The 17,688-nt window shown below is 36.5% G+C and overlaps 1 protein-coding gene across 5 annotated transcripts in view; it reads right to left on the reverse strand.

Annotated features, from left to right (window-relative positions):
* The window catches only part of LOC115423220 (arf-GAP with coiled-coil, ANK repeat and PH domain-containing protein 3-like), a 99,574-nt gene that overhangs the window by 20,590 nt on the left and 61,296 nt on the right, over positions 1 to 17,688 (reverse strand). For all 5 annotated transcript variants that reach the window (XM_030139994.1, XM_030139991.1, XM_030139993.1 and 2 more), the window contains exons 7-14: positions 16,855 to 16,899; positions 16,002 to 16,097; positions 15,417 to 15,491; positions 13,725 to 13,736; positions 2,951 to 3,063; positions 2,604 to 2,655; positions 2,116 to 2,216; positions 487 to 598 (exon numbers count right to left, since the gene is read on the reverse strand). In XM_030139994.1, the coding sequence (XP_029995854.1) occupies positions 487 to 598; positions 2,116 to 2,216; positions 2,604 to 2,655; positions 2,951 to 3,063; positions 13,725 to 13,736; positions 15,417 to 15,491; positions 16,002 to 16,097; positions 16,855 to 16,899 (606 nt within the window). The remainder of the gene's footprint in view (positions 1 to 486; positions 599 to 2,115; positions 2,217 to 2,603; positions 2,656 to 2,950; positions 3,064 to 13,724; positions 13,737 to 15,416; positions 15,492 to 16,001; positions 16,098 to 16,854; positions 16,900 to 17,688) is intronic.

Below are 17,688 nucleotides of genomic sequence, written 5' to 3' on the forward strand. Positions count from 1 at the left end.
ATTTATTCACCAAAAAACCTTATAAAATACTTTTAGTTGTTCTTCAGTGAACCTCAGAAATACATGGAAGAAAACCTAAAAAAAAAAAAAAAAAAAAAAAAAAAAAAAAACTTGCAAAAAAACAGTGGCAAAACTTTTCACTATGACTGTCCAGTAGTTTTTCTGTCCATTTTGAATCTCATCACTTAGAAAAAACAAGTATAATAATAATAATTTAAAAAAAAGCATTTTCATAAAGTAACACAATTAAAAATCCAAAATAAATAAGACATGAGTGAAAAATGGAAAAAGTATTCCAACCAGGATAATTCAGTTTCATTTTTACCAAAGGCCTCCCAGAGTAAGAGTAAAATCATTAGAGCTCTAATCGTTAATTACGTCAACAGGAACATGGATAACGGATCAATACAAAACCAACTACAGTGCCACGCTCTTTGGAAAGTACTGTCACTACAAAATCATATACAGTCCTGGCCTGTCTCTTACCTCTATGTAGTAGGTATCTGGGCTCTCTCTGTAGGCTGACGCAATGCTAGCTTGAACTGCCTGGATCCAGGCCTGTCTAAGCTTCTCAGACTCAGCTTGAAGCATGCAACTCCTGAAAGAAACACCATCAAACAGGCATTAGCTTTCTTTCAGATCTATGACGTAAACTGTATCATGCCATGCCGAGACTGTGGAAGAATAGGCGCTTATTAACCCTTTCATGCATAGTGGTCACTACAGTGGACATCTATTCTACAGCTGTTCTCTAATATATTCATGGATTTTGTTGTTTTAGTTTCATATCAGTCAACACAGTGGATGCTTGTGCACTATCCCATATACTGCAATTCATTGTTCTTGATAAACCTGATCTGCAGTAACTTGTTTGAGTGTAAATCAATTGCTTGTTATTGTTATTAGACTGTAATTAACAGGTATGTTTGTTTTTATTTGTTTATTTATTTATTTTTACAAAAAGTTGGGTTTTTTTTTACATATTATCTCCATGAAGTGAGTAGTGAATAGTATTAGAGTATGTTAAAATGTGAGAAAATGTCAGATTAGCTGCATTAAAAAAAAAAGTATTTCATAGTTTTCACACAGTATGTTTCTTTGTTTCAAAAATTAAATGCATGGTGTCCAGTCGAGCTGACCTTTTTGCAACTCAAATAGGTTCATAAAAAAAATTCAATTGCATTGGGTTTTTTTAATGCCTAGAGCAGGGGTGTCAAACATGCGGCCCAGGGGCCAAAACCGGCCCGCCAAAGGGTCCAATCTGGCCCGCGGGATGGATTAGTGAAATACAAAAATTACACTGAAGATATTAATAGTCAAGGATGTCAAAATAAATTTAGTTTAATTCCATCGAAAGTGGGTCAGGCCAGTAAAATACTATCATAGTAAAGTATAAATAACAAAAAACACATTTTTCTCTTTGTTTTAGTGTAAAAAAAAGTAAAATTGCACAAAAATGTCAACATTTACAGACTAGCCTTTTACAAAAAAAATGAAAAACCTGAACAAATATGAACAACCTGAAATGTCTTAAGAGATTTAAGAGTAACTGTATCAATATTCTGTCTGTTATTAAATATTTTGTGAATTTGTAGATCCACTGTGATCTGTACGTTGTAATGAACATGTAAAAATGAGAAGCTGAAGCCAAATAATGGCATAAATTGTTAAAATTGCATTTTTTTCTTAATAACTTTCATTTTGGTCACGGTTCATGTTTTTCTATATTTTTTTAAAAGATAGTTTGTAGACGTAGAAATTTTGATGACATAATCTTACTTTTTTCACTCTAAAACATAAAAATTAGACATACAAATTTTGGAATTGATATTATTTATGTATTATTATATTATTATTTTAATGATCCGGCCCACTTCAGGTCATATTGGGCTTTATGCGGCCCCTGAAGTAACATGAGTTTAACACCCCTGGCCTAGAGGAATTAAAACACTCAGGAAAAAAAAAATCTTGATTAAGGTTCTCATAATTCATGCATGAAAGGGTTAAAAATTCCCAAAAAGAAGAGTTTGTTTCTGCGTGAAACCACATATTTATCTTGAACAACAAGGGCACAATTTACAGAATGTTTTATGTAATTTTGGCAGTGTGTCTCACTTGAAGGGAGAGACGACCTCAAAGCAGAACCTCCTCTCGATATCCTCACATGGTTTAACGGAGCACAGCCTGAGGTCTTCCACCACCACTGTCAGAGAATCCTGAAATCATGTGAAAAACATGTCATTTTCCTCTTCACAACAGCCCAATACAGCTCTAATATGAAGCAGCTGTTCCTCTCTGATAAGACATTTTCCATGGCGGTTGGATGCCCCAGAGTACCACGCTATTAGATATTTACACACGGCGATGTCAAGCAGAGGAACGAAAGTGACCTGAAAACTACACTCCGCTCTCTGAAGGCATCGGATTGAGTACTCTGGTATCAGCGTGGATCTCGCTTGACACAAAAGGCACACAGCCAGTGAGCAAGTGATGGATTGCAGTGACGTTAAAAAACACTGAGCATCACCATCAAAGCTGCACTTAACCTCTTAGAACCCACTTTGCTGGAGGAGAAGCTGATATGAAAGATAGGTGGAACTTGCCTTGAGCTTCTTCTGATAAACCAGCTGACTGTTCTGTATGGAAAACCACCGCCTGGAGAGAGAGGGAGAGAGAGCGTGGCGTAAATAATACATATTTCAGATGGATATCTTTTCCGTGACATAAGGGTTAATGCGCAAAGGTGAACTCAAGCACAAGTAAAAGGAGTTTTTACTCTGTATTTTTGTCAATATCCTGACAACAACAACTCTTTCTGCCTGATTGATTTGCTGCAGCCTCTATCTCAAGTGTCTTCAAATACAATATTGATGATTAGCTTAGCATTGTACCAACATATGTGCTTTTTTTTTTTTTTTTTTTTTTTGCAAATCTATAGATGTATAGTTACCTGTTCCAGGTCTTGAATGCATTGCTGGCCCTCTTAAACAGGTAGCCCTCCATCACCACACCATTAGGAGCGTCCACATTGAACTCCACCTTAGAGTCATCATAGGAAAAGTCCTGTAAAAAAGAGCCACAGATCCTAAGAATTACCTCCAGACATCATAAAACAGAAAACGGCAGCAGATAACAGGCAAAAACGTAAAGCAAATCCTTTTTCTGTGACGATATTAGTGCTGCATGTATGATGTTTCTTGGAATACCAGTAGAATTCAGTGTGCGTTGTACTGTACATACAGTGCACAAACCGACCATATTAACATAAATCATGCATTCATGTAGAAACATCACGTGTTAGTACATGTATGCACTGGGGTTGCATGCAATTTTGCTGTGTGGTCTAGTGGGACAATTCAGGACTTGAGAGATATGACGCAAATTATTACATAAAGAGAGTGATTCACATGAAATTAGCCTCCAACCTTTACATGGGTTACAGCGTGACACCTAGAGATTTAATGCTAACTAATACATAATGGTAGACTTGTACTTAGGGCTCAGGGCAGAGCTGTGGTGTAAGTATGTCATCGCAAATTTAGAAATCACTTGAACGTCAGTGTTTTCGTCTTTAGAGAAGTGTGACACAGTGCATCCTGAGGAGACATCGTTTTATAAGTAATGTAATATGCACCAGGAACACAAAATTAACTTAGTCAAAATTGAATTTCAGCGGTGCATGTGTGCAGCACTTCCTGTCAGAGTTGTTTACACACTTCAAGTGGAAAGTCACAAGAAAGTACACAAGAACATGTAATAGAATTGATATTTTACAAACAATCCTCTCAGATTTTTCTTGTCTCGTGGCAAAATAATAGAACTTTAACAGTTTTAACAGTTTCCTGACGAGATCCTGCAGCAACAGCAATAATAGAATAGTAGACACACAAAGCTAAAGAGACCAAATAACAGCACTTTTAAAGTTACAGTTACAGTCAACAGTGCAAAAAACAACCCACCAAAGTGTGATCCCACCGGCAAAAGATCTTCATTCTAAAGCGTTTAGTGCGTTCCAGCAACATTTAAAAGCACAAATAGATCCCCAGAAATAAAAAAACAAAACAAAACACAACAGAAGTCGGGCTCCGAAAAATGAATCCTCAGAGCAGATGCATGTCCACAGAGACGTGTCGCATTAACACACCAGAATCCTTCACTCTGTCAGGACTCTCACAGCAGAGAGTAACACATTGTGGAGCGTAATTCCAATACTGACATGTGTGTTCTCCACTACAGCCACCTGCCCGCTGCCCTGTGAGGCTCAGGATTAGAGCTAATTACCATACAGCTGCCAATGTATCCATAGCATGGAGCTGTGGAAGAATACTGAACTAAGACCACAGTGTACTGTAGCTGCTCCTGACCCACAGACAAGCAGACTGTTTGGTCACTTCAGCGCCGGGGTCTGCCTCTGTGTCTTTGCAACTCCCCAGACACACCTCCTTTACTGAAGAAGGTGGGGAGTTGCAGAAATAACACAAAAAAAACCCAAAACCCTACAGCTACTATGTGCAATCTCTGCACCGGAAATACAATATCTGGAAAAAAACAATCAAATCGACAAAGCTTACCTTCAGATGTCAGATTTCTTTTTTTTCTTTTTTTTTTTAAGGAACATAACATCCCAAACAAACAAGCCAACAGTGCACACAGTGAGCAAAATGTGCTCTGGGTGGTACTGGTACTGTGCAATCTCTCAAGCCCACAACAAAGACCATCTATTTTTAATGATGCAACGTCAGAAACTGAACATCAGTGAATTATTGAACAAGCAAGGAAACAGAGACTTCAGAAATGTTTGGAACAAATAAGGAAAATTTAGAGCTGTTGTGGTTTGGCAGGAAAAAAAAAAGGAAAGCAGATTCTAAGAGCAGATGATGCAGATAACATGTCCTGATGCCTCAGCCACCTGCTGCTGCTGCTGCACCGAGGTCAGCCTACAGGCAAATACAGCACAGCGCTTACGTCAAACGGTCCAGTTGGTTTGCAGTGATTACTCTGTCTGCTGTCATATGCTTGTTAATTGTCCACAGGTTCCTTGTGTGTTTTATACAGCCTCCAACTTATAATCTGCTGAGCGCTTGCTGTGCATACGGAACCTGCCTGACATCTGCTTAGCCATCTTCAGCTAATCCTCCACCCACCTGGTCGATGTTGACGAATGCCACAACGGCTCAAAAGTCTTGTCAAATACTATCCTATTACTTCTGAGATTAATCGAGTCTCAACAATCCACAGTAATGTACTCAATAGGCCAATTTAAAGGATTTTGCATCATAGTAGCAATAGATTAGAGCACAGGTGTCAGATATGTGGCCCAGGGACCAAATCCGGCCTGTGGGATGAATTTGTGAAATGCAAAAATAACACTGAACATATTAACAATAAATGGTGTCAAAATCATTTTAACCCTTTCATGCATACTGGTCACTACAGTGGACAGCTATTCTACAGCTGTTCTCTTGTATATTCATGGATTTTGTTGTTCTTTTTGTTGTTTTGTTTTTGTTTTTTGTTTTTTACACATATCTTTATTAAAGTTTTAAGACACTACACATCTTTTCTGACATGAATTGGTAACATTATGTAGATCTCCCCATAGTTTTCACACAATTTATCACTAAATTCATGTTTCTGTGCATCAAAAATTAAACATGTGGTGTCGAGCTGAGTGGACATTTTTGCAACTTCATGAAAAATAGATTCATAAGAATTTTTTTTTTCCTTATTATTTTTTATGTATTTTTGAATTTTTAAAAAATTATTGTTATTATTATTATTATTATTTATTTATTTATTTATTTATTTATTTTATTATTATTATTATTTTTTAATTATTTATTTTTCAGAAGAAATTTTTCAATCGCATTGTTTTTTTCATGCCTAAAGAGGAATAAAAACTCTCAGGAAAAATTTTTGATTAAGGTTCTCATAATTTGTGCATGAAAGGGTTAATTCAGTTTCCACATACAGACCAGTTAGATTTCAAGTGGGTCAGACCAGTAAAATATTATCATAATGACCTATAAATAATGACAACCCCAAATTATTTCTTTGTTTTTTTTGGTGTAAAAAAGTAAAATTACATGTAAATGTTTACATTACCAAACTATACTTTCACAAAAAATGTGAATAACCTGAACAAATATGAACAAATGGAAATGTCTTAAGAAAAGTAAATGCAATTGTACCAATATTCTGCCTGTTACTAAACGTTTTGTGCGATTGTAACATACATGTGTAAATGATAAACTGATAAAAATGAGGCAGAAAATTGTTAAAATTGCACTTGTTTTTCTTACGACAATTTAAGTTGTTCATGTTATTTAGATTTTTAAGGAAACTTTGTAAATGTAAATCTGATCATAATATAATTTTACTTCTTTCACTGTTATTATTTTACTGGCACAGCCCACTGGAGATCAAATTGGGCTGAATGTGGAACTGAACTAAAATGAGTTTGACAGTCCTAGATTAGAGGCTCAGGTTAATTCTTCAGTTAAAAAAATTACAATTCGTCACTGTCCTCAAATCCAGACAGAGGTCAATGCCCATGGAGTTCCAAAAAAAAATACTCCAGATCTACTTTTCCTAAGCATTTATCACTGACGACAGTGAAAAAAAGCTATGGGGTTAAGGAAAGGTGGACTGGAGAATTCATAAGGACATAGGATGCATTTACACGCCTGCATTTACGCTAGAAGGATGTTACACAGGTCAGCTGTGGTAAAATTGCAATGTTCTGAAGATGGAGTACAACAAATGCATCTTGCATATTTCGCTGGTACATTCTTATCATGCTGGTTAAGGCAGGTTATAAGCATAGACATCGCGTTAAAACTTCATTATCGAAGGTCAGAACAGAAATAGCCCCAAACAAAGACTAAAACCTGCACTAATAATCCAATTACATCCATTAATATGGATCCTGATTCAGCATGATTGTATCAAAATGCTACATCCATACAAAAATAAACATAAAGCTCCAAATTATGTCTATAAAATATGTCTATATCCCACGTGTGGTCATGCTTAAGTGTACTTGGTGAACTGGAAACATCTAACATGCGACATAAGACAAAAATGCACGTCCTGTCTGTCATGTTGATATCTGTTTTCATTAAAGGGGTCATATTTTGCTGAACCCACTGTTATTGGTCTTTGGTTCATTTGTGGTTCATTTGGACCCTAATAGTTCATAAAGTTTGAATTTGAACCCTCCAGGTGCTGCAAAGCTATCTTTATATTAATTCCGGCAAAAATCGAGTGGATTTCTACAACTTCCTGCTTAATTTGTCACATTTTATAACTAGTTACGTCATGACATTTGCACATATAAGGTCAAGACTTCTGATGAACATTTCTCTGAGTACACCATAATTGTTTGTAAGCAGCAGTGGTTGTAGTAAAAACTGAAAATACGTCCAAACTTCGAGCTGATTACCTAAAATGTTCAGTTGTTGGTTGTATTAACGAACACAAGTGGCTGAACGGGACAGAAAGCATGGCTAACAACCTGGAGGGGGCGGGGTGTGAAGAGGCTCATTTGCGTTTAAAGGGCCAGCGCTCAAAACAACTTGTCTCATGTCATTACTCAGAAATAGGGTTGAAGATGGACCTGTGGAGCAAGGTTATTATCGTTAACGAAAACAAACGAAATGACGAAAACTAAAATTGAAAAAACATTTCCGTTAACTGAAATAAATAAAAACTCTAATTAAAAGAAAAAAACGATAACTAACTGAAACTGTATTGTGAGCTTACAGAACTAACTAAAACGTATAAAAATTATGGATACAATTCCCTTCGTTTTCGTCTCTGTCAATGTCGGATTGATATGAAATTAATTTATTTCACTTCAGCAGTTTGAGCTGGTGACACCATATGACACTTCACAGTCTGTCATGTCTGGTCATTTGTGGTTTCCAGTCGTCTTCTGGTCCCCACTCTACCTGGAACATACAGACTAAAGCTGGGACACAGCAGCACAGTCCTGTCTGGGGTTTACTGCAGTCATACATGGGTCGGGTTTTTTTTTTTTTTTTTGGTGTACCGTGTGTGTGCGCGTGAGTGACAGAGCTGAGCTAAAGGACAGTCAGTGTTGAACTAGCATCCAGGTTAAAACTGGAGAGTTTATCACCATGAAAAGGCCTTCCAAGCCCTGAACTGCACAGTTTAGAAGAGGAGAAAAGAGGAGGAGGAAAACTAATCCAATTACAGAGGTATGGAACCTGTTAGAATGTTCAAAAACGTTTGATGTTACTAGCTACAGCTAGCTGAACTGAACTGAAGCAAAGTTGGCTAATAATGGAACTGGAGATGATTAAGATATGAGAGATCTGCTAAGGTGTGGTTTACTGATGAGGAACTGGGTTATATATGTTTATAAGTGGTTTGTATATGTTTCTGTCTGCTTTAACTGCTGGTTAGCTGGTTTATATATGTTTCTATCTGCTTTAACTGCTGGTTAGCTGGTTTATAATATGTTCCTATCTGCTTTAACTGCTGGTTAGCTGGTTTATATATGTTCCTATCTGCTTTAACTGCTGGTTAGCTGGTTTATATATGTTTCTATCTGCTTTAACTGCTGGCTGCTTTGTGCATCTCCTCTCATGCTTTGCACATCTTCGCATTGTTTCACGTAAGTGACGTTGTGTATGGATTGCACCCCACCTCAACCTGCTATAGGGAATTTAGACATTGTACGGTACATTGTGTCTCTGCTCAGTCCATGAGCCGCCCTAACCCGACCCCCAAATAAAGTGTCCAGGGTAACACATATCCACACCTCACTAATTTCTTTGAATAGGATGATGAGGAAGATAAAATATATGAAATAACTAAAACTAATACTAAAACTAAACTAAACTAAACTAAAACTAAGCATTCAGAAAAAAACGATAACTAATAAAAACTAACAAACCTGCTCTAAAAACTAATTAAAACTAACTGAATAAGAGAAAAAAAAAAGTCAAAACTAATTAAAACTAAACTATAATTAAAAATCCAAAACTATTATAACCTTGCTGTGGAGTTCAATTAATGAAGAATTCAGAGCCGAGCATAGCATTTACAGTTTATGTAGACCACAGGGAAATGTTTTAAAATGCATAATTCCATTTAAAAAAAAAAAAAAAAAAAAAAAAGCAAAATATCACTCCTGTAAAAGTTGGATTTCCTGGTGTTGCAGCTGCAGTGAACTATGGGACAGCATTCTGTCCTCTCCTTTGGTAAAGGATGTTCCACTGTATCGTACAGAAAAGGTAGATGCAGATAGAAAGATAGATGCACTGAGGCACCTTTCCTTTACATTTAAAGAATTCAGACAGCTCTTATCATGGCTGACACTCAGATACTTCAGGGTCACTTCACTCGGTTAGAAACCCTCCTACGTAAAAAGAGCTTTTCGGATGCACCCTCTGACTTGTAGACACAATCTCAATGTACAGCTTAATAACTGATATAAATATGTATCATTGGAAACACTGTTAAAGCTTGTGCAAAAATGGTTGAGCAAAGAACCCCCACCAAAGAAGGAATGGATTGGAATTGTTAAAGAAATATACAACATGGAAAAACTAACTTTCTCCTTGAACTCTAATTTGGACAAATTTACTAATTATTGGCTAAAATGGACAAGTATCCTAGAAAATGCAACACCCCAATAGGAGCTCTCCTGAAAAATACACATATATTTCAACCTCTGTGTCTTTCATTATCAACATGTGTATGTATGCACTCAGGAAAATGTGCACAAATGTCTCTGAAAATGGTGGAAGTATAATCACATCAGCAGGTGCATGTGTATCTACTGGGATACCAATATGTAACAGTCTGGGTGCAACAACAATCTGTGCATATGCCTGTATTTGTAGACTAGTAGGTGGATGTACGTCCTTAAATACATGTAATAACAAAATGTGTGAAACTCCTTAATAAATACAAAGTGATGTCACAGAGGAACTATTTCGCAAACGTGGACATGATCTGATGCAACATGAGAATACATCTGAATGATCTGACATGGACTGAAACAGGACAACACCGAAGCTAACTCAACCCTCTTATCATGACAGGATAACATTGTGACTCATTGACCCACTTTGTTACTGTTGTACTTGAAGTTTTGATACTGCCCTGCCTGTGCTTGTTGACGCTCTTCTTATGTCTTTGCATTTTCGGTTTATTGTTTGTTTGTTTGTTAAAAAATGTAAAATCTATCAAAAATAAAGTGTTAGAAAAAAAACTTTGCAAAAGTAGCAATAAAAATTAGCATATTTAAAATCATCTAGCAGTGAATGTGCAGATTATAACGCTCTATATCCAGTTTGTTTGGTTGTTTCTGGATTTTTGGCGATATTATCTCAAGTCCAACATTCTAGGTGATGGTATTGCACCTTAACATCATCGCAACATGGAAAAATTAAGGTTAAGATGCGTGCTCTGAGGTACTGTAGAATTAAGGTGGACCTAGTGGTAACATGAATTAAATATAAAGAGCTTCTTCTGAAAAGGAAATAAAAACACTGCTCTGATTTATACATTAGTATTATTATTTCTAGGTGAATAAATGCTGCGAAATTAAAAAAAAAAAAAAAAAGATTAGACCCACATATATTCTAAATCACAGGTGTCGAAGTTGTGGCCTGGGGGCCAAATTCGGCCTGCCAAAGGGTTCAATCCGGCCCCTGGGATGAATTTGCGAAATGCAGAAATTACACTGAAGACATTAACAATCAAGTATGTTGAAATCATTTTAGGTCAATTCAATCTCAAGTGGATCAGACCTATAAAATACTATCATAATAAACTACAAATAATGAAAACTGTAAATTTGTCTCTCTGTTTTAGTGTAAAAAAAGTTAAATTACACAAAAATGTTTTACAAAAAATGTGAAAATCTGAAATGTCTTAAGAGAAGTATGTGGAATTTTAATAATATTCTCCCTGTTACTTAACATTTTGTGTATTTTTAGATCCACTGTGATCTCTAAGTTGTGGTTCACATGTATAAATGATAAACTAAGGCGTAATATTGTTAACATTGCACTTATTTTACCAAAGAATTTTCAGGTTGTTCGTATTTGTTCATGTTATGTTCAAGTACAATTCGTAGATGTAAACATTTTCATTACGGAATTTACTTTTTTCACTCAAAAGTTCTTATCCTATTATTTATTTTACTTTACTAGTCCGGCCCACTTTATATCATATTAGGCTGTATGTGGCCCCTGAACTAAAATGAGTTTGACACCCCTGATCTAAATACTTCTAACTGAAAATCTGCACAAAGGGAGATATGAGGAAAATAGTAAAAAAGTGAAAATTTTAAATGACAGTTCTGTGTTTAAGACCCTTACACTTATTCATGCATTAAATATCTAAGCAGAATTTGTCTCCCCGTTGAAGTTTTCAGAATTTATTAAAGTAACCGACAACATCCAACTTGCGTTACATATGTATGTGCTTCCTATGACCCTGACGCAAATCATTATTTTATTCATGCGTCTATAGTTTCAAGCAGTAAAAGTAAATTCTGTGGCATACAAAAGCTGCTGATGTAAATGCAGAAATACAGAATGGGGAGCAGGGCCTAGTTGTCGAGCCTGCCGAGGACAGGACTTCCCCATTAAATGTGCTGTAAAAAATGAATGGCTGTGGCATTTACAAGCTTTCACTGCAGTGTGTGCCCAGGCAGCTATGGTGACAGTCTGCGGTGGGAGCACTTTAACTCCTTTTCTGCTCCCCTGGTTTTTGCTCGTACCGAGTCGGCACTGCCTCATTGTGCTGTGTAAGTTTACACAAGGGTTATTACACAAGTTCTTTGCGATGAGAAAGAGAAGTAACATGAAGAAAAGAATAAATAAGTTGCCAGTACTTTTGTAGACGGCACAAGAGGATTGAAAAAGGCAGAAGCAACAAAAAAAGTGTAATAAATCTGCTAATACTGTGTCATTTAATATTTCATGATATAGAGCAGGGGTGTCAAACTCATTTTCTTTCAGGGGCCACATTCAGCCCAATTTGATCTCCAGCGGGCCGGACCAGTAAAATAATAACATAATAGCCTATAAATAATGACAACTCCAAATTTTTTAGTGCAAAAAATAACATTAAATGATGAAACTATTTCTATCCAAAACAAAAAAGATGTGAATAACTGGAAAAAAGTGAAATTTCTGAAGAAAAATAAGTACAATTTTATCAATATTATGCCTCAACTTATTGATTTCTACATGTACATTACAGATTAGATCTACCAAGGCACAAAACAGGCAGAATATTGTTCAAATTGCACTTATCTTTCTTTAGACCTTCCAGGTTGTTCATATTTGTTCAGGTTATTGACATTTTTATTGTTAAAGAATGTCAGAATTTAATATTTTTTGCAATAAATCAAAGAGAAAAAATTGGTGTTGCCATTATTTATAGGCATAATATCATATCATTTTTCTCACATTAAACCAAGAAGAAAATTTGGAGTCATTATTTCTAGGTTATTATGCTATTATTTTGGAGTTTGATGCCATTGACTGTTAATATCTTCAGCGTAATTTTTGCATTTTGCACTTTGTAAATTCATCTCGCGGGCCAGATTGGAACCTTTGGCGGGGCGGTTTTGGCCCCCGGGCTACATGTTTGACACCTGTGATATAGAGCGTGAAAGAAAAACGACACTTATATTATGTAGGTCTTAACCCATAAAGACCCAAACAGCCACTGGTGAATAAAACCATCTACTGATCTAAACTGTTTAATACATGTTGATCCATTAAAACTATCAATACATGTAAATAATTGGTGTGAAATACAGTTTGTCATCTTTTCATGGTCATCAGATATGACCCATTTGGACGTTCAGAGGCTCCGTAGTTACCATAGAAACACTGTCATCTTCTACAACACTGATTCACCAGTAAAACCCATAGAGTTTGATAAATGACAGCGGAGGGAGACACTTGGTTTTATGTTCAGTTAATGATAGATTTTACCGAAAAAGTCCATTTTTCTTCAGTTTTCATTGTTTGTAAAATAATAACTTTCCATTTTAATCTGAGCTTTTATGAACATCTACATGACCAGAAAATTAAATATGGGAAAATATAGGATTTACATTATAAAAATGCAAAATCCAGAGGAAAATATCCTCCTGAGACCCAGCAATGCATTTTTGTGCTCTGTAGTAGACAAGAGTTTCACAGCTTTATTAAAAAAAAAAATTGTCCACAGCAAAGGGCATTTCATTAAATAAAAATAAAAATAAAAAAGATTATCTAAATAAATTGTATCATAATACTGTTTCCAATCAAGGCAATTACGTAATGTAAAAAAACAAAACTTTTACTTGCTGCAACAAATGGTGATAAATAATTTAGGAAAGGTTAAATAAAGAGAAAAAATCATTTGGGAACTGACACAAAAGTAGCATTGGATCTTTAAGGGTTAAGCACAGAACCTGCTTATGTTTGTTTTTGGGTTTTTTTTTTAATAATAGTGCAGTTTTCCCCAAATGCAATACATGAAAGAACCAACTGTTTTTAATTGTTTTGTATAAATTATTCAGGATGTATTCCAGCCTGCCCTGAAGGTTTAGGAGTCCGACTACATCTGGAGAAAGCTTCAAAGGGGTTTGTGGATGTCTAGTGCGAACACCGTGGACTACAGTGAAGACACGGTTCGAGTAGAAATGGGAATTTAAAGAGGAATATAAATCGAGCACTCACCTGCATGAGGGTCTGGGAGTAAATGTTCAGGAACATGGAAACACAGAAAAAAAAAAGAAGAAGAGAAAACACAGTATTAGAGCCATTGGAAGACATTTAAAAATAAACACATTTACATAAGGATGATACAGTCATCTTAACGGTCTTAATATCCAATACTAACTAGGGGTCTTGTTTGTTTTACTACTACATGTCCCTTGGTGATGGACAGTGTGAGAAGCTTAGTGTCTAACAGTTCTGGCAAAAACAGATCAATAACCGGCCCCACGCGTAACACGCCCTTCCCCACGGCTGCACAGACCACAGCACCTGGAGGCAGAACGCCGAGCGGAGCTGTCTGACAGATGGTCACTGATCCTGGGGTGCAGAGGAGCCAGACACTGCCCCACTGAAAATACGCCTCCTTGAATTATTGAACAGGGAGACGCCAGACATGGAAAGAACATTTTTGGATTCCATTTACTGCTCTATTAATACAGTGCTTTCATGAAGTCCTTTTGAAATGTTTGCAAACAGGACTGTGTTCAAAGCTGGTAGCCGACCCAATTAGGAAAGATATAAACATCATGGCTGCAAAAAGCCAGACAAATCATGAGGTCAGCACTTGACAGGACTAAGAACAGATATTCCTCTTGCTCATGCATCAGCACATTGTTAAGACACAGATCCTCTTTTGCAGACAATAGTGGGATTAATATCTCTTAAAAAAAAAAAACACTTAACACCACCTGATTTAGAGCTTTAATCAATGCCTGGACTTTTCTAGGGAGATTAATTAAACACTTCCCAGTTGCCCAGGTCTAATCCCTCCCCAGTCACAACAGATGCACTGAATCAAGTGGCAGACTGGACCCTGAAGGTGCGACATGAGGACATTCGCATCATGGTAGGTTCACCGTACGCTACTGAAAAGATAACCCTTTAAGGCACAGGTGTCAAATATGCGGCCCAGGGGCCAAATCCGGCCCTCCTAAGGGTCCAGTCCGGCCCTTGAATTTGTGAAATGCAAAAATTACACTAAAATATTAACAGTCCTTTAAGTTCAGGTTCCACATTCAGACCAATTCAATCTCCAGTGGGCAGGACCAGTAAAATACTAGCATAATAACATATAAATAATGACAACTCCACATTTTTCTCTTTGTAAATGTAAATATTTTCATGTATTTACACTAAAACAAAGTATAATTTTGCAAAAAATGCATATAATCTGAAATGTCTTGAGAGAAGTAAGTACAATTTCAACAATATTCTGCCTGTTATTAAATGTTTTGTCGGTAGATCCACTGTGATCTGTAAGTTATAATGTACATGTGTAAATGATAAACAGAGGCATAATAATGTTAAAATTACACTTATTTTTTCAGTTTGTTCATGTTATTCACATCTTTTGAAAGGATAGTTTGTAGATGTAACCATTTTCATAATGTAAATTTACTTTTTTCGCTCTAAAACATCGAGAAAAGTTTGAAGTTGACATTATTTATATATTATTATGTTATTATTTTACTGGTCCAGCCCACTTCAGATCAAATTTAGCTGAATGTGGCCCCTGAACTGAAATGAGTTTGACACCCCTGCTTTAAGGTGTAAATGTGGTATTTATACAAACATTTTCAAGTGTTTAACCTCCTCCTAGTGGAGAAACACTGAAGTCACATACTTTAAAGTTCTGATAAAACAGGCACTCACCCTCTGCTGAATGGTTGCATGTTTATGCTCCATTTCCCTCTTCTCCATGGCTGAATCAATCACAAGCTGATCCAGCTAAAAGTCAGTTCACAGACAAAAAAACAAAAAAACAAGGTCGGTGTTACTGACTAGCCAAGAACACATGTAAAGAAACTCTTCATTTTGTACTGAAACACAGCTCACAGACTGCACTGGCACTGTCACCGCTGCAGTGATTCAAAGCAGCTGACTGTAACATTTCACACTCGAAAATACAGGATAAGCCTGCAATGACATGGTAGGTCAGTGTTTGGTAATGAAGCATCGATTCAATCCTGTTCAGCAGTCGACCAACCGTGACAAACAAGTCCGACCACAAAAACATGTGCACCCGTGCTTTTTTAAGAGCCATTTTATTCATTATTGATTCATTTTAAATTAATGATTATTTGTTTTAAAGTGCAGGAGGCTCAAAATTATACCCTAACCATTTGGAAATAAAGAACATTTACAAGTGTCAGTTGTAATAGTTCACATGTGATCAAACTCGTTCCAATCAAGACACAGTGGAACGTGAGTCGATTGGTAAAAAGATGTTCCGCTCACCTCAGCAGCAAGTTTCTTCATGTATGGGTCGATCTCATCTAGCAGGTTGTAGCCCTGCTGGAACAGCGAATACTGGGCGTGCATGAATGACAGCATCTGCAGAAGACAAAGCAGTTTTTCAATTTGTATTAAGTGTCATGGAAGGGAGACATCCTTTCACTTATAACACTATAGTAATTTATCAAAAAAGGATGAATGAGCTAACCTTTTTTAGCTCATAACCCCATTTTAACATCACAAATTTCTGGCGACCCCAGACATTCAAAACGAAGATTTTTTTTTTTTTTTGCTAAAATTAATTTGTTTTTGATCATGTAATAGTTTACTATACTATGTTGCAAATAAACAGTAAGTTTAGACAATATTTAGTCTATATAATGTATATTATTATGGACGGAGGCAGAAAAGCCAGGTGTAGATTACTGCACAAAGTGAGTATTTTCTTTTCCTTGATCAGGATATGTACAGTCAGTCCAGCTTAGATCTACAAGGCTGACAATTAATACTGAACAAACAATAACTCAAACTATGAATTATGAAAGAGCTGCAGCATCTGAAACCGACCACAATGAACATTTGACAGATAAACAGTACCACAGTGCTTCAGTTTCAGCTTCAGTTTGTCATGTCTTTTATGCATTGTCAACTCAACTCACCATATATTTTTTATCACTAAGTTGTTTTGTTTTGTTTTGTTTTTTTTACACATTTTTATGAATTACTAGAAATTTCAGGTGACTCCATTTGAATTCCAGGCAACCCCACATGGGTTCCTGACCCCAGGGTTGAAAAACACTGATTTAGAAATACAAATGATTGTGTTTTGCATTAATGGAGACTGAACAACACTTACAGCATCTAGGATCTCAAATTTCTTCTTTGCTTGAAGGACATTAATCTGCAGGAAAAAGAGGTAGAAATGTTATCTGTATGATGATATAAATACTAACACATTACATCCAATGCATAACATACACTGGCTACTGACACAACTCCCTCTAGTGGACAACAGTAGCATCATTCAGCCTGATTTAAGTTCATTCTGACATAAACTATCCACAATATGTCCCATTATATACAGCAGGGGTGTCCAATCCTGGTCCTCGAGGGCCGATATCCTGCATGTTTTAGATGTATCCCTCTTCCAACACACCTGACTCAAATGATAGCCCTATCATCAAGTTCTGCAGAAGCCTGATAACGATGGTCAGGTGTGCTGGAAGAGGGAAACATCTAAAACATGCAGGATACCGGCCCTCAAGGACCAGGATTGGACACCCCTGATATACAGAGAATTAGGAGCTGCAGCATAGCAGTGGGTGACCTTTTACAAAGCTATTACATATATATATATGGATGTCTATTTACTTTTATACTCCATGCAACAAATATGATCTCTATGGCATTTCATACATGACAGCTTTGCATTGTGTATCCTAACTGATGCAAACTGTAATGACATTTTGTGCTACATTTAAGAGGCCATTTACACATATAACACATCACCCTACAGCTTTAACCTTTTATGCCTTGAGACACTTTTAGTTAAGAATTAAAAGGGTAATATCTCGGAGAGCAGTGAGAGAAGGCTGCCAGCAGACAGGACAGAGAACAGAAAGAGGCCATCGCCATCACAAACATCAAACCGAATCAGTCTCTTTATTCCCGCAGGAAAACACGGGTCAGG

The sequence above is a fragment of the Sphaeramia orbicularis genome, chromosome 7 (genome assembly GCF_902148855.1).
Source record: "Sphaeramia orbicularis chromosome 7, fSphaOr1.1, whole genome shotgun sequence".
Taxonomy (NCBI): Eukaryota; Metazoa; Chordata; class Actinopteri; order Kurtiformes; family Apogonidae; genus Sphaeramia; species Sphaeramia orbicularis.